The following is a 27600-nucleotide window of genomic DNA, read 5'->3' as shown; positions in this document are numbered from 1 at the left end:
AAATGTAATGTATTTGAAAATTGATAATTTTAATATTACAAATAGGTTCCATATTTAAACATTTATAGTCTTGTACTTTGTTATAAGTGAAAACAACAGTGATCTAGAGGAGATCATCAGGGAGAAGTAGTTTTTTTCTGCACATTCTGATGACATAATGGAGATGATCTTTGTTGGCGATTATAACGATTATATAAAATGTCCCACCAACCATTATTGTTGACCCTTTATACCACAATTAACGATATTATTGTTTATTGTCCCATCCATATGAATGTAAAAACTGATTTCACTTATTTTTGTTTTTGATGTCACAGTTGTACATTTTGTTCTGGTCAAAAACACAAAACTAAAACTGGACATCATGACTTTACTAAACCGTGACATTTGCCATAATCAGGTCCTTACAGTGTGACTATATCAGCATTGGCCTGTTGCACGGCGATACTCAGAGGATCCTGTCCGTCATCGTCCTCGTCGTTCTGTGTCGCTCCTCTTTTCAGGAACAAACAGACCTGCCTAAAAACATACAGAAAACAAAATAATGCATTTTAAAAACATATGTGGACTGCATTGTCCTTGTTCTACAGACACTCAAAACAAAGCTTCTGAACAGGTGTTTTTGGTTTAGTGAACAACTGAAGTGGAGCCAAGATGAAAGTGGAAGAATTTGAGGATTTTTGCCTAGATCAGCACCTCCAGCCAAGACGTACGCCTCATTAGATACACAGCTCTTGTGTTGTGCAGTGTGAAAATAACTTTTGTTGCAGTTAACCTTATGAACTAAGTTGATAAAATTGTAAAAGCAAAAAGTCATATCTAGAAAAGTTAAAATTACTTAAATTAAGAATAGTTTATTTGAGCAGAGCTGACCTGACAAGTAAAACAGACGAAATAGAAACAATTCTTCTTAATTCAAGTCATTTTAACTAGGACTTTGAGCCTTTTACATTTAGTATTTGAGCAGCACATCGTCATAAGGATCATAACTCACCCTGTGTGACCCAGATATGTGGCGTGGTGCAGAGGCCCTTTCCCTCTCGAGTCTTTTTGGTTCACGTCAGCAGCGTTTTGTAACAAGAATTCACAGGCGATCAACGAGCCCTGGAACAAAGCAACAGCAAGCAACAGTTAGTCAGGGTTTGGAAGGATTCAGACAACTATGAGTAAACTCCAAAACATGGGACTTTTATTATAGGGTTAAAATGAGAGTGGATTTGAGCATTTTTGACATGTCCAGATGTACTCGTTTATGCTATTTGGCAGGTTTTATGGCATTTCTGACAGAAGAATGAGATCTCCAATCTTCAAAATTAATCTTCAGATTGCTTGAATAAAGAGGACTTATATTGAATCAGTACCTTTTGATAAATTAAGTAAAAATTGGCCACCTGCTCGTCTCCATAGAGCTCATCTCATTCACAGATCTGACATACAACTTGATTGCAGTAGTTTAAAGCTTAGGCCTCTTACAATAACAAATACCATAATAGTAACTTGTTGAAGTAAATATAGACAATAAATGATAATATTGAAACTAATTAATGCCATTGACACAAAAACCCTAAAAAATATTATATCCAAAAATATTCAAAATTTATAATACAGTTAAAAAAAACACAAACTGCAGCAGAATAAAATACTTTAGCAGTTTGTTTCTATAATGAGTCTCTACAACGCAAATATAATAGAACAGAAAAGTAACTCAAAGTTGGCAACTCGTATAAAGAAAAAGTTCCCACAATAAATATCGACCCCCACAAATTATTGTTCAGTCCATCATGCATTGAATGATATCTTGATATAATAATCATCGTGACAGTCCTATTAAAGCCATACTGTGGAACATTTCAAACAAAACAATATCAACTCCATGGAGTCAGGCAGGTGGCAAACCCTTCACCAGAAAAGTAACATAGCACTATCAAGGAGAAGAAAAATGCCAATGGGACAAATCATATTACAGTTAAAATAAGTTGCAAAATAAATGTATATATTTTGAAATAAAACTGCAGTTTAAAGTATTGTTGTTAATTATCTTTCTAGAATAAGTCGAGTCTAATTAGAGAAATATTATGAATTCAAGTCATTTAAACTCATCTAGACATTTCTTCTGTTGTGTATATTGTCTCTCGCTGTGTCCCTCACCCCGATCACAGCTTGTATGAGGGGCGTCTTTCCCTCCTCCTCCTCTAGGGACATGTTCACATCGGCTCCGTGGGCCAGTGCTTCGGCCATGACGGGCAGGTTTCGGGCTCGGGAGGCTTTGTAAAGGAGGGTCCCGGGATGCAGAGACGTCAGCTCCTCTGCGTCTGAGCTCTCTGCCTCCCCACTGGACTCCTCAGACGCCTCACACTCTGAAAACACAGAGACATTATCAACACATCAAGTACAAATTGAGGATGAAGAGTAAGAGGAGACATTCAGTATGTTGCCAGATCCAGGAATTACACTGTAAGCTAATGTGCCACCTCACTATATTTATGGGTTTCAGGTTCCAGTTTATAGGCGCCATTTTGAGCACTTTTCGCCATTTAAAAGTTATATTTTGTTGTTAATTGCCAAACCATTGGTGCTATTTTTTTTATCATTCTGAAATCTATTGATATAGCAAAACATTTCACATTGGATTTTGACTTTTTATTTATTTATTAGTGTAAAGGTATGTCAAACTGACTGTAAGTTTCACAAAATGATGAAAAACAACAAAAATCTGTAATAGAATAAATGCTAAATAAAAACACTGATTCTTACCTTCCTCTGTGACGCTGTCGACCACAGCCCCAAACACCAGGATGTCAGAGCTGCCGTCGGTGCTGCCCCCGAGTCCACTGTCACTGCTGAGACCTGTGGGACCAGGTGGGGCCACAGGGACACGTCACATAACAGTGGACTTAATGATACACACATGATATGTACTGGAGCATTTCAGTGGTGGAACGTGACGAAGTACAAGTATTAGTAGTAAATACTAGTAAAGTATTGTACTTATGTCAATTTTAACGCAAGCACTTTTTACTTTTATTTCACAACATTTGAGAGCAGGTATCTGTACTTTCTACTCCATTACACTTTGAACAGGACTGAAAAGTAAATACATTTTTTATTATTGTTTGAGACCTGCTGAAAAGTCTGAGAGTTAAATTTTAGCATGTTCATAGTTTGAGGAAACAAAAATACATAAGTAAAAACAGGTAGAAAAAAATAATCTGCACAAATCTGAAGTATTTTGCGCATGTTAAGACCTCATAACATGCACAAAATACTTTTAATTTTCCTTACAGTACATTGTTAAATGGGTACTTTAATACCTTTATTTGAGTAGTTTTATTCCTCTGATTCTTCTACTTTTAGCTCCAGTATCTACACTTTTACTTAATTAACAAACTGAGTATTTCTTCCACCACTGGTGCATTTACGTGTATTAAAGTCATATGTTACTTACTTCGAGGCCCTGATCCTGTGTCGAAGTAGGAGAAGAGTGAGTCCAGCTCATCAGGACAAAACAGAGATTCTCTCCTGAACTTTGCTGCTGCTGTGAAAGAAAAACAAAACAATAAATACATTTTAAATTTAGAAAGAATTCCCACAAACCACAGGCAGAGAACAAAACAAACAGAGCACGGACTCAATTTGTGCCATTTATAAAGAGCAACAGTTCTGCTGAATTTGCTGTATTTTAATAGGACTGTGCCATTGCAAAGGCAGCTTTATTAATGTGGTTGTTTGTCATATTTTTTTGTTTTATTTTGTTCATAAAAATGTAATTCTTAAAAAAAAAAACAACATACATCCATCCATCCATTTTCTTCCGCTTATCCGGGGCCGGGTCGCGGGGGCAGCAGCAAAAAAAAAACTTTACTGACAAAAAAAAAAATATATATATAATCTATTTTACTTTAGTTTATATAGTAACCATTTGACAGTAATCCAAAAAAGGCTTTTCATGATCTAACCACCTGTCCCCAAACTTATATTGTCAATTTAATCAACTGTTGTGATTCTAGCCCTTGAACTTTGACCCAGGCTGCATTCATTAGCTTTAGCCCAAGACGCTCCAGCCAAATTTAGCTTGCTCTTTGTAAAATCCATACATCCACACATACATACGACAGATACAGTTGTTCCGCCTCTGTGTACCGTCCTACCTGCAGACAGTATGGACGGGGACGTGCTGCCGGGCTCCTGCAGGTACCTCCTTCGGCCTTTGGGGACAGTGGTGGCGCTGTGGTGTCGTCTGCATTTCTTAACGCTCCACCTCCTCTCTGACGGCTCCGCTCTCCTGTCCCCGTTCATCAGGACCAGGTCTGAGGAGCCCAACCGCTTCAGGAACCTCTTCTCCACGTACTTCGCCTTGATCCAAACCTCCTTCTCCTGCCTGGGCACAAAACATTCTCTTTAATACACTGCACAAAACAAACTTGATAGAATCTGGAGTAGTTTTCAATACATGTTCTCAAAGGGGAGCTAGTTAGTTTAAATGTCATTGCATAATTTTAAATTTCGAGTAACTTTAATCAACTTTAGTAATTAGCAATTTTGAACTTTTAATGCAAGATCTCATGATTGTCTAAGTCTAAGAACATGCTAAAAACTTTTGGTTATTTTGCCCAGAAATGAAATATATTTTAAGGACATGCAAAACAGGGTACTTTGGTGCCACAAACAAACATTTCTAAACACATCTGCTCCTGTTTTTAATGATTTAAACTGACTTAAACTTATTTGTTTTGTTCATTTTTGTGTTTGTATTTTTCTGTATTTTAAACTGTGTGTCCATCTGAGTTGTCTCATTGGGTTCTCCCTGTATAAATAAATATGAATGAAAAATAAATGAACTAATTAAAAGCAATTACTAAGAATGTATTTTAAAATCCAAGGTAGAAGTTACAGCTGTTTTGAGGAATTTTCTGGTTCTACTTAGAGGTGGGGACAATATTGACAAAAATATTATATTGTAATTATGTGATATTTTGTGTTTAGTTCAGAATTGAAACCTTTTGTTGTTCTTGTATCTGTTTATGTGTTGTTAATGTAACTGCTTTTTTATGTAACACTTGGTTGCTATGCCGATAAGTTGATGTGAAGGTTCGATTGGTCGGATACTGGTCTTGTTTTTGGAGACTGGCTCTAGTGAGTTGAGACTGCTGTTGTTTTGCTCTTGTTTTGGCGTGGGTTATGGCCTACTGTAGCCCTTCTGTTAAAAAAATAAACAACCAGACACAATCCGGCATGTTTTCTTACACCAGAATGTTACGATATAATAATAATTTAATCTTGATATACTTTCAGAGTATCCAGATAATGAAATTCAGGCAGTGTTATGTGAAACCAACAGAAAAGCTCATATTCTCATATTAACAGTGTGGAAAATACCATCTCACTGATTTATATTGCCCTATTTTGACTTTATCAGGTTTCAGACAGTGAACACAACCTATTCACTTCAGTACACACAGTATATTTACAATGATTTATTTATAGGTTTACCTTGAGCTGGTGGGCGTTGGTTTCTTGAGCCCCTTCTCTTGGTACGAGCCTTCATAAATGTGGTTGATGACGCTGTTCCCGAGTTCACACATGAGCTGAGAAACGTAACATGAGATTAGTGGACCTTACACAGACAGAGCGTAGAGATAAAACACGTGAAATACAGTTAAGAAGTCAGTGTACCTTTAATAATTCTGGTTCCCAGGAGTCTAACGTGAGAGAGCGCACCTTAGAACAGTGGACTCCTAAACTCCTGCAAGACACAGAGGTATTTAAAGATGATTATTTGAGCATTTATATTATTTAAATTTGTGAACTGGTTTATATAGAGAAGAAGAACGCACAATCTGAATTGCCTTTAAAGTGCATATGACATTAGACAACACCCTAAACATTAACCTGCTTATATTTAAGATTTTACTAATAATCTAACCTAATTTTCTCCATTTTGACAGTTTATAATTCACATCCTAGTTTTATGACACATTTTTCATTTCATGTTTTCTTAAATGCATGTACAGAAATATGTGTTTCTTGTATTTAAATTGGAAGGATTCATTATTAGAACTCAGCACTATTTACTTTTTCAACTAATTTTCAACTTTTTGTTCCACTATTTGTCCAAAAACTGCCACTTCACTGGAGTAAAACTACGATAAAAATGAACAAAGGTACCAGCGCGGTATAACTTCATATTTTAGTGATGGAGGCTTTTCTTTTCTAAACACCAAACTGGAGGAGTGGCTACAGCAGATCCCAGTAAAACATGAGACATCTCAGTCCAGAAAAGTGCAGTACTAGGAACAATAAAGATACTGTGCATAATCCTTAAGCTCTCAGGCCTCTGGTAAACAGAAATAACCTTGTTCTACCTGTAGTCACTGGATTCTTGTATTACTTTATCAGTTCATATTTCTGTTCTCCGTCAGATCATGTAGTTGTAGTGAACATAATCCTACTTTTTAAACATATATCGCAAATCTAATCGTAGTTGCAATCCATTTTTTTTTTTTTTTCAGAATAGTGCAGCCCTTATATCATCTCAATATGAAGTTTATGTAAGCAGGAGGGTGCAGAGGATGTCAAAAGATGAGAGGGATCCTATGAAAGAAATGGGGAAAAAAGGGATAAGAAGAGGAGGAAGAGGAGGAGGGAGATGCCAAGCCTAAAGTCATGCAAATCACTACATTCCACATTTGTACGGTCTTGTATCCAACAGCAACCGTGTCTAATTAGCCCAAAACTGATACTGTGTGCGTCTCACTCCTCCAGCCTTTATTTTAACCGATGTCTAAAGATTCTACACGACAGCAAACCATGAATATTCAGGACCTAAACTCTTCGGTGTTACATAAGCAGCGATAATTACAACTTGTAAACAAAAACGCACCTCATGAGAACTTTTCCCACCGCGAGCCAGAAACTAACCTCAATGATGTAATCGGCGTGATGTAATCAGAGGACAGGCGAAAGACGCTTCTAATCCGAATAATAACCTGGATTTTAGTAGTAGGGATGGTCCAATGTGGAATTTTTTCAGCCGATACTGATATACGATTTTAGAATCCATAACAAGGCCCACAAATGTATTCTAAAAGGACAAACTGGCTGACAACTGGCTCATCTTAAAAGAAAATATCAGTACCAATTATAAGTGACATTTTCAGTGCCAATATCTGCGTAAACCTGTTTGTTGTAGATATTTTTGCAGTGCTGTTGTTCCTGCCCTGTCCAACCTGCATTGAAAAGCATTACATCACACATTTCATTGGCGTTCTGCAGTGGCCGCTCTGATATTGCGCGTCCCCATTTTCTCTCTCTCTTTTCAAATGAACTCTCAATCAAACAGTCTGATCCAGTGAGGAGCTCTTTGACTTTAATCCCTTTAACGCAGCATGTGGCTAAACTCCACCATTCAAGCCAAGAACCAACAGCTGTCAACCACTTCCTGCGAGAGGCCAACGGACACTTCACATATGTCACTCTATTAATACGGCACAGACATGGGTTTAAAGGTTAGATATAAGAGGCAAATACTGGAGCTAACTTAACTTAATGAACTATATTAGATAAGTATTAATAGTATTTGTATTTAGTTGTAAGGATAACGACGGTTAATAGGCACTGAACTCAACTCAGCAAGATGCCAATGGAGAACAAATTTAAGGCTATTTAATTTAATAATAAAAATACGCATTAGTCTTATATAGCGCTGTTCCGGACACCATCTGCCCCTCTGACCACCAGCAACACTCACGGACACTTCACATTCATACTAGACAAGGTGGTGGGAGAAGTTGTGTGGCACCTGGTATTCCTAGTGGTCTCCCATCCAAGTACTAACCAGGCCCTGCTTTGCTTGACGAGATCAGGCTTTGACAAGGACGTTCGGTCACACTGAGTTTATGTGTAGATGAGACAGCAGTACAGACCTGTGTATCCCAGAGCACTCGATGCAGAGCAGGATGCCCAGGTTGATGGAGGCCCAGCGCGGCTCGGCCTGTCCACAGTCACAGCACAACTCGTTCCCCGGGAGTCCCAGGATCCTCTGGAGGATCGACTCCCCCCGAATACTGCGCTCTCTGGGCTCAGACGCAGAGTCGATGCTGCTGGTGGAGGGCGAGGCCGTTCTGTCTAAATGCTGAGGAAAAACAACAAAAGGAGTTACTGGAGTCAAGTATAGTGGAAATGATGGGATGTGAAGTCAAACTGCAAAGTAGGGCTGTCAAAAGTATTGAAAATCAGATACTAATCAATACTAAAAACTAGAAAATAGACAGGGTGGAATTGGAGCTTTCCTGAATAGTTTTAAAATTATCTTAATCTTTATCAGAACTAGTATGAGGCCACGTGGTAACATTGAGAAAGTAAGACGGACAACAGTGAGACTAGTTGACAGAAATGGACAATGTTAATGGTGACATTTTGTGGGGACTTTATACCATTTATTAAGTTAATATTTTGTTTTAAATTGTTGGCATCTAAATAATTAAACTATGGTATCAAAATAAGACTTCCATTTTGTTACGGTCAATAATATATTAAACATAACAGTAATAGCTTAATTGTGTACATTTCCAAATGTCTTACCTCTATGTAATACGTGTCAGGACTCTCTCTATAGGCTGAGGCGATGCTGGCTTGGACGGCCTGGATCCAAGCCTGTCTGTGCTTCTCTGATTCAGCCTGAAGCATACAGCTCCTGTGAGAAAAAAATAGACAAACTTTTACCAAAATTGTATCTATATAATCTAATATACATGGTTTTAGTTGCAGCAGCATGGAAAAATACTACATAGACCATGATCCTTTGCTTTTTATCAGTGTAGCCAATGTGAACAATGTGAAAAATGTGAAAAATGTATACTGTCTTCTTAACTTCTATAAACATGACATTGAGCTGAAAATACATACTTTTTTACTGTGCAGAAACTTTGCCAAAATATAAATACATATATAATACAAAATCCTTACAATTATGTAGTGTCACAGTGTCATATATGTGAACATATACAAAAAAAATGCCATATAAAACAAAATGCATTCAATAATAACATTTTGCAACAGCAGCATGGTACAAACAACTACATAGACCATGATCCTTTGCTCTATTTCAGTGTGGCCAACTTGAATACTATGTTATATGGAAGTCTGCGTAATCCCTCAGCTGTCCAGATATGACCCATAGTAAAAGAAGAAATCATCTCCATCTCAAAGCCACAAACTCCTTTGAAGATAGAGAGGTGCATGTCTTGGCTAAAGAAAAGAAGCAGTTTGAGAGGGGAGTTAAAGAGGCAAATCCATCTTTGAACAGGAATGGGGGGCTTAGACATCATTTACCTCCATCCTCCTAAATGTTCTTCACTCCTAAAAGTAAAGATAACTGTGCATATAGCTCACATTGATCTACATGTATGTTTTTTCTTTTGTTCCATTGTAAATTGCTTCTATAGATTGTGTATCATTTTACAATACAATACAAATGTTACAATGCAAATACTGGTTATACTGTACTTACTAAATACATGTTATTATAGAATCTAGAGCCTAATTTTAAAAAGTGAGTCTTACTTGAAAGGAGAGACGACCTCGAAGCAGAACCTCCTCTCGATGTCCTCACAGGGTTTGACTGAACAGAGCCGCAGGTCCTCCACCACCACGGTCAGGGAGTCCTAAAAACATCACAATATGACATGAAGTTAAATTCGGAACAGCAGACAAAAAGACAATCAGATAAGATTTTACAGATGGCAAGACTGCAGTGGGATATGGCAACGAAGAGACAGTACACCACAAGCGACAGTAGCTCAGTTTTGACATAAACATCATTGGTCAAGCAGTCAAATCCACTGATTTACAGGTTGGCGGTGTGATTCCAGATCTCAAGACACTTAACTCACTTCACCCCCAGTGTCTGCGTACATTGCATATGAATGTGTGTGTGAATGAGTGACTGGTTCCTTGATGTAAAATTCTTTAAGTGCCTTGAAGGTGAAAAAGCACTGTATAAAATGTGACCATTTCACCATTTATCAAGCTAAAATTTGAATCAGCTGTTACCTGCCTAGAATAAAATGACTTGCTTGGGGACTATAGTATTCAAAAGATCAGAGTACTGAGCTTCTAGTTTCAATGCAAGTCTAAAACATGTTATTATTTATGAAATGTGGTGCAGTAGTTCAGATGAATGCTTTTAATGCACAGCAGGCTGGCAATAAATGACTATCGCTAATTGCTAATTTCCAGCAGCTTCACCCTGATCCTCGGTGCAAACAGACACACATGAGGAACTACTCTCACCTTTTTACTTTTAAAGAACACCTCAATCTGCCTCATAGCGCTGTTTTGTGGACTGGGTGTTATTACTTGCTGAGGACACATTCTAATGAATAATATAGATGAGAAAGCTGCAGTTTAACAACTTTAAGAGAGGTGAGCAATGAAGTCGTCTTTCAGTTATTTTGGCTGTTTCCTGAGTTTGTATCTTGCGCCTCTGTGTCTGTCACTCCGTCTGCCCCTGATGTTCATTTTATTGGCTGTTGCTGTGGCGATGTTTTGTGGTTACAAATTTACGATACAACGGAGCAGGTCAGAGTTGCTCAGACAAAACATTTTATTCGATTTTCATCTGTAATATTCCACAGTATAACATTTACCTAATTGTTCAGTTAAAGGTGTTTTTATTGCTCAAAAACCACATGATATCATAAAGTGGAACAGAGTGTTTTCTATTTGAGACAACATCTCGTGACAACTTGTGTGTTAAACGTGTGAATGAAACAAAACACGACTCCAGGTCTGTTTGTGATGAGGAAACAATATAACATAGACCAGAACATAGAGTAATATGGGCCTTTAAAAGAAAAACACTGCAAAACAACCTCTCTTCTCTTTACATTGCCCCTGGTGACATACCCTTATACTGTCCATTAGTCAGATTGTGTCCTCAGGTACTTCTGTGTCTAAAACCACCCAGCATAGCCATCTACCTTTGCACTTAACCTTTTTAAACCCACTCTGCCTCCGGAAATGCTGATATGTCAAAGATATATACATTTGTTCACTTACCTTGAGCTTCTTCTGATAGACCAGCTGGCTGTTTTGAATGGAGAACCAACGCCTAAAAGGGACAAAGGTGGCGGAATTAATAAAACATGATTCAAATGGATAAACTTCACTACAGATCTGGGGTCACTGAGCAAAGGTGAAGGCAGTGGAGTGGACACAACAGGTACATTTATTTCAGTTCCTGTGTTATGGAAAAAGAAGCTAGCAGGCATCTTTGGTTTACTTAAGAGTGTGTTTAAGTGCTGCTAAGATGTTTTTTTTTTATATCTCAGACATTTTGTATTTTGTAAATGTGATGTTTTTAATATGAGAATGTTAATGTAGGTGGCACTTTTGAAGAACAAATGCTGGACAGGTCAAATTATTGAAAATTACACACTTGATTTGAGTGATTTTATTTATTTATTTTAATTTCTGGTTAAGTACAGATGCATAACAAGCCAGATTTCCACCGGATGTACCAAATTAAGTATCCAAAACACCAGTATACAGGCATTGGTGGATGAAGTGTCTTGCTCAAGGACATTACAACTGCATGCATTGATCAGAGCTGGAATCAAACCACCAGCCTTCACCCTAATGGACAAACAGCTTTTCAATGAGCCACTTCTACATATTTACTTAATTAAATTAGACCTAGATTATTTGACCTGTTTCAATAAACAATTTTCATACATAACAGCAGTATAGAGGTGGAGCGTCACTTTTGTGATTCCACGGAAACAGAAAGTTTAAACCAGACTCTGAAACATTGTACATGGAGATAGATAAGTTTTACTCCATACTGTATACTATCACAAAAGGAAAATTTCCCTCCTTCAGGTCAAATAAGAGTCAGCTTTGTGCAGATGCCTGCCGCTCACAATAAGGACGCATGTTTTTCAGTGCAATAAACAGACCCAAAAAGAAAAAGAAAAAAAAACACTCTTTTATTTTAGTGTATTTCTTGACAAAAACGTTACATACTGGGGCTTTATGGCACAATTGTCTGCCTCTTGGGTGAGAAAATTGCTCTGGCCACTGGTAAATAATTTAGCATAGTTTTTCATTCATTTTGCTACTAATAAAAAGATCCTTCTGAGTGATATCTTCAAAATGGAAAGTTATGCAATGCAGTTTATGTAACACCACATGTTCCCAAATCAACAGTATAAATAAATATATTTTAAAACAAGAATATATTTTGGTCAATCCAAATGCCAGCATGTCTTCATAGATCGTACCTGTTCCATGTTTTGAAGGCGTTGCTGGCTCTTTTGAACAGATATCCCTCCATCACCACTCCATTGGGTGCGTCCACGTTAAACTCCACTTTTGAGTCTTCATATGAAAAATCCTATAGAACAAAATGTACAGATCTTCAGTCATATTCAATCACCAAAAACATGTACGGAAAACCAATACATTTCCATTTCAGCTCCGGCTGCTGCTCCCACGCTAAGCCCATAAAACAAATGCCACCGGAGAGAGTATTGTACACACAGAGCATAAAGCATCAAATCAAATCAACTGTGCGATCATGTAGAAATATCACGTGTACAAGCCTGTATGTTAGCTGTATGTTAGCTGTATGTTACTTATATGCCACTATCTACACTGCAAAAAATAAATATCTATAGTTAAAGGTACAGTATGTAATGTTTTGCAGATGGCATGTCACCTGCTGAGTCCATGGAAAAAGAACGTGAAAGATAGATAATATATAGGTCAGTTTTATGCCATACTGTGAAACATTACAGCCAAAGGAGTCAGGTTTGTGGAGATACATGCAAGTTTTTTTTAGTGGAATAAACACAACAACAAAAAATGAAATTATAATGACTAAAAAAAGTTACATACTATGGCTTTGAACTGACTTGAATTCAGAATCTGATGGAAGCGAGGCTGCCAACCTGCACCATCATCCATCTCACCATCAATCACTTATTCACACACCACAGTCATATATTTTAGCATAAATGTATTAAATTCAACTGGGATTGATCCAAGCATGTATGATTTTTCACTTTTTTTATGCAAAGATTGTGTTGCTTATGTAACATTAGCTCCAAAACACGTAAATAGCCATCCTTAGATTATCTACTTTTTCCCTCGAAATGCATCCAAATACAAAAACTCACATAGTTTGTAGTGTGTTTCATTTAAATTTTGTGTGTGTGTGTGGGCAAAGACCATGGCAGTCACCCTCCACAGTATATCCACACACCTGTCTCCCCATTTGACCCAATTATTTGACCTATATTTCCCTTTAGACCCACTCTCTTCCCCTATAAACAAAAGTATGTCAAATTACTGAAATAACTTAATACTTTAGACTGTAAATAATACTCCCTACTAAAATTAGAAATCATATTTTTATAATTGTTTTTAAAAATAAGTAAAATATGAAATTACTGTAAATAAAATGACAGTTTAAATGAGTTAAATAGATAAGATAATGTTATTTCTCCATTGTAGGACTAATACATAAGTTCTTATCTTTAGTATCCGTATAAGTAAAGTGAATCTCAAAAACAGCTCAAAGTCAGACTCATTTTATTTTCATTTTTACTTTATTTTCTCCTACTCTTTTGCAGTGTACTGTGACCAGACACATGACGAAGATGATTACGTAAACAGAGCGTTTCAGATGAAATTAGCCTGCCAGCGCTTCATGACTTAAACAGCAGTGTACATCTGATTTACCACAGGACCATGCTAACATAGGGCCAACAGCAGATCACAAGTTTAAAAACAACCTGTTTTTGGTCCATCCCGAGACCTACAGCGCACTGGCTTTTGTGCATAATGTAATATTTAGTGGGGACACAAAATGAAGTTACATCAAATTGAGTTTCGGAGACGCATGAAACCAGCCGTGAGAGAGTACAGGCTGCATGTTAAGGCTGTGTTTATTTATAATATTTTGAATTGCATCTTCCTCCTCCCTTTTAATGTAAATAAAATATGTGTTGGCAGATGAAAAAATGAAAAGTAGAGCATCTTAGGCCTGTCATAAAGTTTGTCTAGTCTAAAGTTTGATTGTTTTGATCCAAATTAATATATCAACAAGACACCCACAAACTCAAAAATGCAACCTAATATTACAAACTACAGTAACCTTTAGAGATTACCATAGTACTACTAGAGCGCATGAACTTGAATAACAGTGAGTGTTTGTCCACTGATCTGAAGGTTGGCAGTTTAAATCCCAGTCTCTACATAAAAACATCATTGGGATTAAAATGTTCTGTTCTGCTGTTGTTGTGTCCTCAAGCAAGACACTTAACCCAACTCGCCCCCATTGTCTGTGTACACTGGTGTATGAATATGTGAGTAGTTCCTTTATGTAAAGCACTTTGAAGATACCATTTACCAAAACCCAAAACAAACAGCATCAATATCAAACATATAACAAATATAAACTGTAATAGCCACATTTTAGTAAGAACAGCATTAGTTCATCAGGGTTGTCAAAAAATAGTCAATACCCAATTTCGAGTCAGTACTAAAAAAATGAAAGAAGAATAGAAGATAACAAATTTAAATAAGTATTACTGAAATACATTTTTAGTATCGTAACAACAAAAGCAGCGTGTATTTCTGTGGTAAAAGCAGTAGTGAGGAAACTTCTCACTATTGAATACATTCTCTCACCTAAGAAACAACTCTGATAAGCACCTTTAAAGAGTCAAACAGTTGAATACTTTAGACCCTGTCACATGTAAGAACAGTCAATACAAACAGTTACATTCTGCTGGAACATTATTTGCAATTTTTGATTTGATTTTGCTAACTTTTTTCAAGCCATTTTAAACAGGTATGTTTAGAGCTCATTATATTCACTTATTCTACATGCAACTACTATTAGATCCATATACAGATTTGAGAATCAGTTTGCAAATTCCACCACTTTATAAAGTAAAATGAGCGACAAACTACATATTATATACACAGGAACCCACATATGAGTAAACGTCAGAACTGAATGTATTATCCCACCCAAGAAACAACTTTTAAAATATATTTTGCAAACTTTTTTCAAGCAATACTGTTTTATATCTTCACACACATTTGACAAACAGCAAATTCTACTAGACCCAAAACAAAATAAACTACATATAAATCCACATATGAGTAAATTTTACAAGTGAATGCATGATTTCACCAAAGAAACAACTGTGTCAAGCACTTTTAAAGCGTAAACAATACAAAGTAATAATTAGCTTTTTTAAAATGTATTTTGCAAACTTTTTTTTCAAGCAATACTATTTTTTAAACTAATATTTTTTCCACTGATTATATATGCAACCACTATGCAAAACAACTCGTATTATATCCACATAAAGATTTGACAAACACTACAAAGTTCTAGCAGACAGCAAAACTACACAAACTACATATTATCTACACATAAACTCACAAAAGAGTGATCCCAGTGGCAACAGATCTTCATTTTCAAACGCTTGGTCCGCTCCAACAACATTCCCGTGCCAGAAAAGTTATCCAAAAACTCCGAAAACCACTACTAAATCCTGGCATATAGTTCCTCTCACATCCAAGGGCAGAGCATTGTACCACGTAATTCCAATACAGCAGTGTGTGTCCTGCTATGCCACCTGTCTGAATGCGCTGGATTAAAACTAATTAGCATACAGCTGCCAAAGTATCCGCGGGACAGAGGAGTGGAAGAATGGAGAGGCTAAAATGAACTGTAAGGGGTTTTGACACTTCAGTAACTATACCGCAAGTGTTGAACCAAGTGGGATAGACATAGACACGCCCCCTTCTGCAGAGGAGGGCCGTCCACTGCAGCGTGAGAAAACAGGCACACAGCCAACTGCCAGGTTTAAATAAATACAACCGCATTCATCACTGGGATTTCAGTATTGTATTTTTAACTAAAGCTGTAATAAAACTGTTGAGAGGATGTTGTTGTGAAGGTCTAAAAAATGACAGTAGGTTCTACACAAGCACACGAGACGAAAATCTTTATTTAACCAGCCTATTTTACATGTTTTTAGACAAGAGAAGAGCATGAAAACTCCAAACAGAACGGCCCCACACATTTCAGACTCGACCTTGATCACGATAATTAGTATATATATATTTTGGAGACTCAATATTTACATTTTCTTTGCAAAACTGGGGAGATATGGGGCCTTTTTTGTTGCAATATGACACAATTTGAGCTGTGTGAGCTGTGGAGGGGTGAATTTGTCTCTTTTATGTCGCGGCTTTTGTCTTTTAATGAAACTGTCTGTTCAAAAATGGTTTAGTGAGATTATGTTGCATTATCTAAATCTTAATTAGTGGCATAAAGTAGATGCAATATCATCGTTTTTCGCAATATTTCTCTCTAGCAATAGGTCATGCTTCAGAATTTGATATTGCGCTATTTCAAACATAGCTTTTTTTCTATATGGATGCCATTTTGAGGACTTAAAAACTTTCAACCACCGTGTATGGGTCATAAAACCTAATAATTCCTATGTCAAATACAGTCAACTACAAAACACATTGGTCGTTTATTAGAAAAGGATGATGTCATACTCTCAGATGGGGGTAAAAGCTACATTTCCCATTTGATTACATTGTACTTTGCTACGAAATATCCAAATGTTTGATCTTTTAGTGGCTACGCCCAACGATACTGAAAATAAACTCAGCATTTTAACAGTATGACTTTAACTGCCCCCATGTGTATTGCGTATTATTGGACAATAGACTGTTGTGATGTCGTCTGAACCCCAGGAATAGCAGTGATAGTAGTAAGTCAATGGGATGACTCCACTTGGCTCAGCTTGAATGAAGACATCAGCTCATTATTGGCTCACGCTCCTGCACACACCTGCTGCTCTTAAGTCCTGTGTCCTACAGCCGCAGCAGTGACAGTGGGACATGTACTGGGGCAGATTACACAGTACAACAGTGACGCACACATCTTTGGCAGTCAACAACCTGTCATATGTTTTCTTCTTTACGCCTTATGGACACACAGCAGGTCACTGGAGTATAACGGGCTCAATCTGATACTCTGACAAAAGATTAGTCTAAATTTGAATCGCTGTTGCATTATCACTTTAACTGGTTCAAGTTCAAGTTTATTGCTGTAAATTTTTTATCGTTTTCATTAAGATACACTCATGTTTTGAACTGGTTGTCCGTTCAGAAAGCAGAACGAGCTCCTCACTTTAGGTTGCCAGATTCTGCAATAAACACCTTTTTGCTCTCACTTGGCCTCCATTTTGCCTCAAATGTTTAAAAAAAAATGGCAAGAAACTGATTTATCTCTATGGAGAATGTGTTAACTCCATACAGGTACATAAGTAAAGTAATTGCCCCCATTTACTATTTTTTTAGTATATGTATTTGTATATATTTTGTGCATTGTTACTGTGTGTCTGTATCAATAATTGAACTTGTATAATAACAGAAAAATAAGTTATGTAATGTGTAGTTTGACATTATCTGGATTACCAGTTTAGGAATCATTAAAAACCCAGTACCATGCCATATAAAATGTAGCTGAAATAACAGTGTGAACAGATTATGCAAAAGTTTTATTTGTTTTTTGTTGTTGTTGTTGTTTTTTTTAAAGAATGCAAAAGTTGAGGTAGAGGAACAATAAATAAAGTTTTCCTCCTCATACATTCTGGCCCTTCTGATTCTGGTCTTCGGTCCTGGTGACTATCTGCAGCTTTGTATCCTGAACTTGTGGAGGCTGGTTAAGTCCATAGACAGTCTTGTTTTTAATGAGGGAAAAAACATAACATGGTAAAAAGCTCCAAAAGTCAGTTGTACATAATGCCCCCTCTTTAAGTCATGATCATTATTCTGGTATGATCCCTCAAGTCTCCATAAATACAGTCTACAAACGCAGCACCTTGTATAATTGATCAAAGATCCATGACAGAGGAGAAATGCGCTGATGCCGTGCGTTAAAACTGACTCAATGTTCTTCCATAGACAAGCATGTAAAGCCATATTTCATAACCACCTCTATCAGCTGCAGGCAAAACACATAACAAAACGCATGAGAAAGTGTTGGGAAAAAAAAATAACAGTACGAAATTTAATACTGATTTGAAAGAACTTGAATTAAATGAATATTAGTGGAAATTAAAGTACAGTTGATTGTCCCCAGTGAAAAATTTGTCCTCTGCGTTTGACCCATCTTTCAGTGTAGCTGGAGCAACCTGTGGTAAATCTCCAAAAGGTAAAAGGTCATATTTTTATACAGCGCTTTTCCACCTTCGAGATGGGTTAGGCTCTTACCAAAGGACACAACAACATCTGTGGGAGTTGGAATCGCACTTTCAACCTGTGGGTCAGTGGATCTAACTGCTCTACCAATAATGTTTATGTCGAGAGCGGGATTCGAACTGCCAACCTTCAGATTAGTGGACAAACGCTCTGCTAACTGAGCTACTGCTGCGAATCAAACAGGACTACCATGGATGGTGGACTGTTGTGCGTGTATTTTGGGATAGTTTTGTTTTCTGACAAGGTTAGAATGTAAATTATGAATCGTTTGGATATAGATAATGTGACTTACTTCTAGATAGTTTTGTTACGGGTTAAGCCTTAGAGTGTAGTCCTGGTTTAGACTCAAATTAGTCCAATAGATGTGTCCAGAGTTCATACCGGTCACTGCTGTTCTTGACAAAATGTATTTTATTGTAAAAGGTGGTACTTAAAAGAATCATCACTTGAAATAAAAAGTCAGTTGATTCGCAGTTTTGAAAATTTGTCACTTTTTTCTTGTTAACACCATCTACACATTTTAATACCAGTATAGTTGAAGGAAAGAACTGAATAATATTGCAAGAAAATTGATTTTTGAAAACAACTGCTACATAAATTAAACTGTAAGCCTTCGACATCATTACTGTTTCTTGCAAATTAAATCAGTTTGAGGCCATGTAGATCCCATTTTGCATAGCTGAGGTGGTGAGTTCCAGTCGTCTCATTGGCCAAACTCTCCATTACATTTGCCGTAAAAACAAATGGTCGTGGCATTTACAGACGCTGCTATGGCGACGGGGGAGCACTCCTGGAGCATTCAGACTCCCCTTCTGTCCCTGTACAACCATTGTCCTGTGTAAGTTTACTCAAGGGTCATTATTCTGGTGTAGGACAAGGAAAAGAACAAGAAAATCTCATTTCTACTGGAGAAAGTTTAAAGAAATAAAATGATAACGCTGAGGTAACTTGCTACATTTGACTGTGCCTGTTTGAACTACAATACACACATTACTCTAGTCTTGTAATATTGAATTGAGATGGAGGAGCATTATAAGTAGTTCAAAACCCGCTCTCAACATAAATATCATTGGTAGAGTGGTCAGATGGTGGTGTGATTCCAGCTCCTACAGATGAATATTTGGACATTTCAAACTTTTCACTCCAAGTACCACCAAAAAAAAAAAAAAAAAAGTTGCCTTTCTGTGTACAAAAAGATCTAAATCAAGTACATAACGGGGATTTCCAGGTCTGATTTAGGTCTAAACCAGGTCTAAAAGTGGATTACATCATTCCACTGTAGTTCTAAACAACAAAAAAGGTAAAAAAGTGGATCAAATGAACTCTAAATTAGGCAAACCCACAAACTAAAGAGCTCCATGTACCACCTGAAGGAGCTCACGTAGCACAGTTTGAATAACACTGCTGTAGTGTATATTGAAATCGCAAATATTTCTGAAAACGACTGCTCTAAATCAAATTAACATGGAACTTTCCAAGCCAACAAGTGGTAAAATAGAAAGACATAAGCAAACAAATTATAACAAAAGCAAAAAATCTAGTACCAAATACAGTTCTGATAAACCCATAATTCACTTAAACATCCACCTTGATCCTATTTACCTTCCAGGAAACTTAGCTCACTCCACAATATCATAATACCTTTTCCCATGTAAAAATATAGGTCAGTGTACTTTCTCACTCACCATGATACACCCACCTCTGTCTATATCACCCATTTAAATCCTGTATACATTATTCAGAGAGCACCCCAGTTTGGCCCAAGGCTTTACAAGTCAGAAAATATACTACTTCAAAGGAGACTGCTTTGGGTATGTGTTGTATGTGTTTTCTGGTTGTACTGTCGTAAATAGGCACAAAAATTCAAATGTACGTACCTGTAAGAGAGTCTGTGAGGCAGGAGCGGCAACAGAAAAAAGAAAACAGAAAAAAGTTTTAGTGATCAAACTTTATAAAATTCATAAAACATGTTGAGTTGCATTAAAGTAGGACATTATTCATTCACTTCATACTTAATGGTGTTAAACTGTGTTAGCTAAGTTTACATTTTGCAGACTTTCTCCCATTCAAAAGTAATAATATTTGGTTTTAAAAGGTTAATCATTCATTTCTCGTCATTCAAACCCTGGATGGCCATAGCTGCCTAGAGACTAACTAATGGAAACATGGCTGCCAATCAAACCACCAACAATTACTTACTCACATCACATTGACACAAACAAGTGGAGAGGAGGTGGAGATGGCATTGTTTTGTCTAGAATATTCCACCGTGGGGCATTAAAAGTATCTATCTCTATGGAGACAAGCAAAGCATCACCATAGAGATAGACACAAAGTTGCAGGTTAGATCTATGGGGATGCAAGCCTGCTCCTAATATGATGCGGAACATTTAAAAGAAAATAATATAATATCCAAAATTAGCCAACATTTTACAAAACAGGTAAAATTACATAACAGCAATTTTTAAGAATCAACTTTAAGAATCAATATTTTTGCTTAAAGGTCTGGTGTGAGCTTTTAGCCACGTTAAAATGCTGTTACGTCCTCAAAAACACAGAGGGAGCTGTGTTTAGTTTAATTCACACATGTTTGAGTAATCCTGTATTAGGCTGTCTGCATCCTCAACACTCAAAACGCTCCTTGTGATCTCATTTAGTGGTAGTTTTTAAGTGAACAACTATTTATAACTTAAATTTAACTTTCCAATACTCTAGAATAACCTTAATTTGTTGCTTTTATACTTGAATATTTACCTTTTGAACAGTTGAGATTGAGAAAGTCTCTAATATCTGCTGGTGCACCGAGGAGTAAAGCAGTTTCAGTGAGGCTAAAACAACAGCTGTAACGTCAAAGTTTGGCAAACTCAGGGCTGTAGTGACCAAAATTATTCTAGTGAAGGTGTATGGAGATTAAAAATACAGTGGAGCACTTCCTGTATTATTATTTGATGATGTCACAAGGTGGAACAGAGTGTTTTCTGTTTGAGAGAAGAACTAAGTCTAAATATGCAGGGTTTGTGTGTTAAACTCAATTTATGTTTGTGATGAAGAAACAACATTATAACAGACATAAAATAGTCCAATACAGGCCCTTTAAGCATCAGTCATTGTTGATACCTCAGTCAGTCATGATATATTGGTATTTGGCATCAATCCGCATCACTACTTTTAAGTGGCCCATAGGGAGCTTGTTAGCTGTCTCCGTGTGGTTAGACGTAGACTCTCAAAGATCCAGGGAAACAGATCAATATTGTCCTTTCTGTGTTTATGAGCAGTGAAGAGGCTAAGTGTTTCTGTCTGACAGCTGCAGGTCACTAGACACAAAAGAACCCAGACGATGAACACTGAATTATTAAAGAGGAGGTGCCAGACATGTGAGGCTCGTTTTGAACTGAGTGTAACCGCATTAATATTGACCATGTGTGGAAAAAGGCCGCATTATATGAAAAGTATATCAATTCTGAAAACTACACTACCAGTCAAACGTTCGGACACATCATCTCATTCAGTGTCTTTATTTTTATTACTTTCTACATTTTATACACATGCAAAATACATAAAATATATGACTTAAGATATATGGAATCATGTAGCAAAAAGGTAAATAACTTACTATTCACTTACTTATATTCAAATCCTCAAAGTAGCCAGCCTTTGCTTTGTCAAAAATATTTAATAGAGCTTTAACTTTTTTTCTTCTACTGCATAATTCAATATATCTTGCTTCATATATTTGATGTCTAAAATAAAAAAAAATTAAAAAAAAACATTGAAGGGGAATGTGTGCAAACTTTTGACTAGTATTGTATGTTGATTACTGAAAAAAATCCCCTCTCTCTGCAGAAATCAGCAAAAGTGGATGCACAATTAAATCACGATTTCACAATATTTCAAATGTCATACTGTTCCCAAAGTAAATGACCACAATATGACCCCAGCCCAGCCCTATACTTTATACAGGACACCTCTAGATGTTAGCAGAGCAAATTCAGAGCATTTTAGACGGGATTAAGGCAACTGAAATACACAGCACTGTTTTAATGCTTCACAAAGTACAATATAAACAAGTGCTACTACATTTATGGACGAGATTAGCTTCTGTTTTCAAACATTACATTCATTTTAATTAAAACACGAGCGTATGCCTGTTTATTTTCAAAAAGGAAATCAGTAAAAAAGTCTATTCAAATATGTTTACCTTGCAAAAAATGTACAACTGCGCCAATATATTTAGTCTATAATCATATTAACAGTGATTTACCTGGTGTCCTGATATCCATAATTGTGTGTGCATCACTTGGTTCAGAAGAAACATATGTCCAGTTGTTGCTCCTTATTGTACCAGATTTGGACAAGTCAAACAATGGTAAGACTTAGTTATATATAGTTGATGTCAGCATTAATAGAAGCCCCTCTGCAGGATCTGTTAAACCTGGAAAATCCACTGCAGCAGACAACAACAGGCTTAGGATCAGTTGAGACACCTCTTTAAGCCTGGTTTACTGTTTTAATCACTGAACGGGCCTCTCCATAGAGATTAATTAAACACTTCCACACAGAGAGACGGTCTAATCTGCACGCACCGCCACAACACAAAGGGGTGACTGAGGTCTTAGTGCAGTGGAAGAAAAAAGAAAAAATGAAAAACAAAAAAAAAACTAATATCGTTGAGGCCAGAGTAAAATAAATAACAAAATAGTGTAAAATGACAAACAAAATGTAGTGTAGTAATAGAAGAAGTACAAATATTAGCACTACTATTATTGAAAGATTGTGGATTTTTATAGTAAATGAAATAGGTTTAGAAAGATGTGTCATTTTTCAAACCTAGCCACCCTATAATATTGTGAACACTTAAGCTAAATTCTAAATGGTTATGAATCTGGGCTTAAAACATTATTGTTAGCTTCAGCATTTACATGAAATTATAAGAGGTTGTATTTTTTTATTTTTTTTATTTATACATTTTTTATATTTATTTTATTTTATTTATTTTTTTATTGTATTGTATTATTTTTTTATACATTTTTATATTTATTGATTTATTATGTATTTTTTATATTTATTTAGTATTTAATTTTTGTATTATTTATTTTTTCTCTTGTCCTCATTGTTCATGTATGTATGTGTTCTTTGTGAAGCGCTTTGGGTTACGGACTGGACTACGCTTTATAAATACATTTGCCTTGCCTGGTGTGACATGCATTGATGTTAACTGACTAATCTTCAGCAACTAAATAACCACAAAAAGTACTGTACTAAGTTACTTTTCTACTGCAGATCCACCACCTGCTGGACTGCATGGAGATGTTATTGCTTTGCCTGTAATCTTCCACAGCATGACATTAAACGTATCCATCTCCATAGAGACAAGCAGATGGCGCCACTAAGCCAATTTACAAGCCAGATCTGTGGAAAGGGGTCTGCTCATAGTATTTGTTTTAATGTTGTTTTAGCCAAACTTCTATAACTGAATTAATGAAAGATATTGTCGTTGTAACCAGAGCCATCTTTTGTTATCATTTTCTACGAATTAATGCAAGATAAGCAGGTTTAAAGTCATAGCGTGGAACATTTCAGGTACAGCAATGGCAACCCCATACAGGTAGCAGACGTTCCACCAAAAAGTTGCATGTGTTGCTTTAACTGTATCGGATTAACGCAAATAACTTGTTCTCATATGATGCTGCCTTAGAAAACACCTTATAATTTCCAAGTTTTAAAACATTCCCAATAGTTTTGCAGTCACTGAAAAACTACTGGAGTCACTCACCCTCTGCTGAATAGTGGCGTGTTTATGCTCCATTTCCCTCTTCTCCATGGCCGAATCAATCACCAGCTGATCCAACTAAAAGTCAGACCACAAATCCAGAAGAAACACTCTGAATACAACTGAATACATGCTCAGACATATTTCACGTCAGCCTTTCGCTCTCGCAAAGCCAACACATGTAGCTCAACGGCGGGTCGGGGTTAGGTAATGCTGCATTGATTCTTCCCTCTCTGTGTAGCCAAGCGTGCAGGGTTCAAAACATTTACATAACTGCAGCTATTGGGCTTTTAATCACACGGAAAGTGGCAAAGTGCTGACTGGGGTTGCTAAAATCAGATACTAATCGTTATTAAAACTTGTATCGAAACTTTTGTGCAGGTATCGATACTAAAAAAGTCACATTCACAGGGCAGAAATGAAGGGATGAGGGATTAGATAATATTGGTGTGGTAATATAAAAAAGTACAATCATTTAATGTAGAAAATCACACTCGATGGTCTATATGAAGCGTGTTTTTTTTATTATCGTTATTTTCTAGGGATGCACCAATACCGATACTGATATATATGGATGGGCCTTATATCTGATGTAATAAAACTGTGAGACATCCTAAGCCTACTTCAGCCCATAAATAATTAGCTGTTCTAGTAGTTGCATACTTACACTGGTATCGGTTAATATATTGAGTATCGACAGTGACTTAAAGCTTAACTATCGATATCAGTATCAGAGCAGAAAAAGCTGGATCGGTGCACCTTGTCTATTCCTTAGTATCAAAATCGAGTTAATATTTTTAGTATGGTGACATTAGTACTGACCTCTGCAGCCAGTTTCTTCATGTACGGGTCGATCTCGTCCAGCAGGTTGTAGCCTTGTTGGAAGAGTGAGTATTGTGCGTTCATAAATGACAACATCTGTAAAGAAAAAATGTAAGAATTAATTAGTTTAGTTTTATTTTTTATGCTTTTATATATATTTACCCTATTACGCTCAAACTGATCAATGGAAATTTGTGAATATCAAAACAGATCAAGGAGTTATACATATACATTTAAAGGGCTATGGGAATAAATGTCTGTATTAGGCTGTTAATGTCAACCCATCATAGTTGTAGTCACTTATTGATGATCAGTGGTGGAACGTGACAAAGAAAAAGCTGTAAAGTACTGCACTTTATGTATCTGTATTATCTTTAAAATCTACTTAAGTAAACCACAGATACATAAAGTGAGTACTTTTTACTTCACTACATTTGAGAGAAGTATCTGTACTTTCTACTCCACTACATTTTTTAACAGAACTGAGAAGTAAAAGCATTTTGATTATTGTTTGAGACCTGCAGAAAAGGCTGAGGGGTTTATTTTTAACATATTTGTAGTCTGAGCAAACATGAATATACAAATAAAAACAGATAGAAAAAAAAAGATACTATGATGATTCAATTGTTTCTGTTGAACAAAATTCAGCACAAATCTTTATAAAAAAAATCACTACAATCGAAGCTTTATTAAATCTGCGCAAAATACTTTTACTTTTTACTCTTTAAGTACATTTTTAAACAGGTATTTACTTTTACATAAGTACATTTTTTCATGATCCTTTCACTGTTACTTCTATCTGTACTTTTACTTAAGTAACATAATTGAGTACTTCTTCAGCACACTTGATGATGGAGAATCAACTACTAAACTCTGCCTGTCACTGCCTCTCATTTTACATGTAAAATACTTTAACATAGGCTTTACTGTGAGATTAAAAGCAAAAAGACAATAATCACATTCTTATAATACAGCCTCAATGGTATTTTTGGTAAACATTTTTCTTATAACTGATGAAATATATAAAGTTAAGTCATTAGTACTCACTGCATCTAGGATTTCAAATTTCTTCTTTGCCTGGAGCACGTTTATCTGTAAAGAAAAAAAAGGTACAGTCGTTACACACAATATACAGTAATGCAGTGGCGGCTCCCTCTAGTGGAGCTGAGAAGAACAGTGCATTTTGACGTAAACAGTGTCAGACAAATATAAACCATATAGTATTTCCTCGTACATGTAGTGCAGAGTTTCTTAAGAGATTGCATAAGTGACACTGAATGACCTTTTGATAATACTAGACAGGAAATATACATATGAATGAGAGTAGTCCGTCCCGTTTTATTTTCCCATTACAGAACAGACATGATCTCTGTGGGGTTTCATAGTTAAGAGCTTTGAATTGTAAATATGAACTGATGTTAACTTAAATGACATTTTGTGGTGCGTTTAAGAGGTCGCTGCAGCATCAGGAAGTTGAACCAGACAAGATTTGACCTACTGCGGCGCAAGGCAATTTAAATTAAGATTTTAAATGTCCCAGAGGAGAAAGCGGAGGAGAAAAACAGGGAATGAGAGAAAAAGAGGGAGAAAGAGGTGCAAAAAGGGAGGCGGAGAGAAGTAGAGTGAGGAAGGATGAAGGAGAGGAGAAAGCAGAGAGCAAAAAAAAAGGAGAAGAGATAAATAAGAAGAGAGACAGGGAGAAGAGGAGGCTAGGAGAGAGAAAGGAGAGTGAAAGAAGGAGAGAAATAGAAGAAGAGAGGGGGGGCATGAAGGAGAGGTATAAATGATAGAAGACAGAGTTGACAGAGCGAGAAAGCGGTGAGAGGGAAGAGGAGACAGAGAAAGATGGAGAGGGAAGAAGAAGAAGGAGAAGAGAGGGAGGGAGAAAGGGGAGAATGAGAGATATGATAAGAGGAGATAAGAAAAGAGATGGAAAGAGATGCAAAAGGGGAGTGAAAGGGAGAGGGGGTGAAGGGGTGGTGAAGGAGAGAGCAGAAAGGGGAAGAGAGAGAGTAGAGAGAGAGAAGAGGAGACTGGGAGACAGAAAAAGGAGAGGGGGAGAAAGAGAAAAGAGAGGGAAAAGTAGAAATGATAAAAGAGAGACTTGACAGAAAGAGGGGAAGAGGAGATAGAGAGAGAGAAAAAAAGGAGAGAGGTAGGGAGATACATATGGAGTAGAGGGAGAGAGAGAGAGAGAGAGAGAGAGAGAGAGAGAGAGAGAGAGAGAGAGAGCGAAGGAGACACAGAAGGGTAGAGAGGCTACAGAGTCACGCAAGGGACACTTTTCACTCCTGTCCAAATATTTAAATCTTTGTCATGTAAAAAAATGTCAGCTTTAAACATTGAAGAAGAGGTGAACTTTGAGAGAGGTCAAAAGGAAGTAGAGTGCGACACTACTACTGCCCTGCAACTTTTTTATTCTTTTTTTTTACAGAGGGTTATTTTAATTCAAGGGCTGCAGTGATTAAACTGAACATTGAGATTAACTGATTATTTAAATATATGCTGATTCTTCTAATAATTGTTATCTGGATTATACATACTTATAAAAACAAAGCCAAAAGACCCTGTATCACAAACACAGTGGGATTATTACATTCAAATGTCAAAAAAGAATAAACAATTTCTGATTTTCAACAATAATTCACAAACATTTAGTAGAACATATGACCTCATCTGGTTAAAGGTGCCCTATGTAACTTTTC

At 36.6% G+C, this 27600-nt stretch overlaps 1 protein-coding gene across 1 annotated transcript in view; it reads right to left on the bottom strand.

The window, feature by feature from the left end:
- acap3a (ArfGAP with coiled-coil, ankyrin repeat and PH domains 3a) overlaps positions 1-27600 on the bottom strand; it is a 101744-nt gene that overhangs the window by 7211 nt on the left and 66933 nt on the right. The window contains exons 7-22 of the mRNA XM_055223117.1: positions 25943-25987; positions 24896-24991; positions 24077-24151; positions 12282-12394; positions 11059-11110; positions 9562-9662; positions 8581-8692; positions 7923-8131; positions 5674-5743; positions 5491-5585; positions 4149-4378; positions 3446-3535; positions 2755-2847; positions 2149-2357; positions 995-1104; positions 409-519 (exon numbers count right to left, since the gene is read on the bottom strand). Of these exons, the coding sequence (XP_055079092.1) occupies positions 409-519; positions 995-1104; positions 2149-2357; positions 2755-2847; positions 3446-3535; positions 4149-4378; positions 5491-5585; positions 5674-5743; positions 7923-8131; positions 8581-8692; positions 9562-9662; positions 11059-11110; positions 12282-12394; positions 24077-24151; positions 24896-24991; positions 25943-25987 (1811 nt within the window). The remainder of the gene's footprint in view (positions 1-408; positions 520-994; positions 1105-2148; positions 2358-2754; positions 2848-3445; positions 3536-4148; positions 4379-5490; positions 5586-5673; positions 5744-7922; positions 8132-8580; positions 8693-9561; positions 9663-11058; positions 11111-12281; positions 12395-24076; positions 24152-24895; positions 24992-25942; positions 25988-27600) is intronic.

Source organism: Periophthalmus magnuspinnatus, chromosome 7, assembly GCF_009829125.3.
Source record: "Periophthalmus magnuspinnatus isolate fPerMag1 chromosome 7, fPerMag1.2.pri, whole genome shotgun sequence".
NCBI classification, from domain to species: Eukaryota; Metazoa; Chordata; class Actinopteri; order Gobiiformes; family Gobiidae; genus Periophthalmus; species Periophthalmus magnuspinnatus.
The sequence above is the reverse complement of the archived record's forward strand: the minus strand, read 5'-3'. Positions and strand labels throughout refer to the sequence as shown.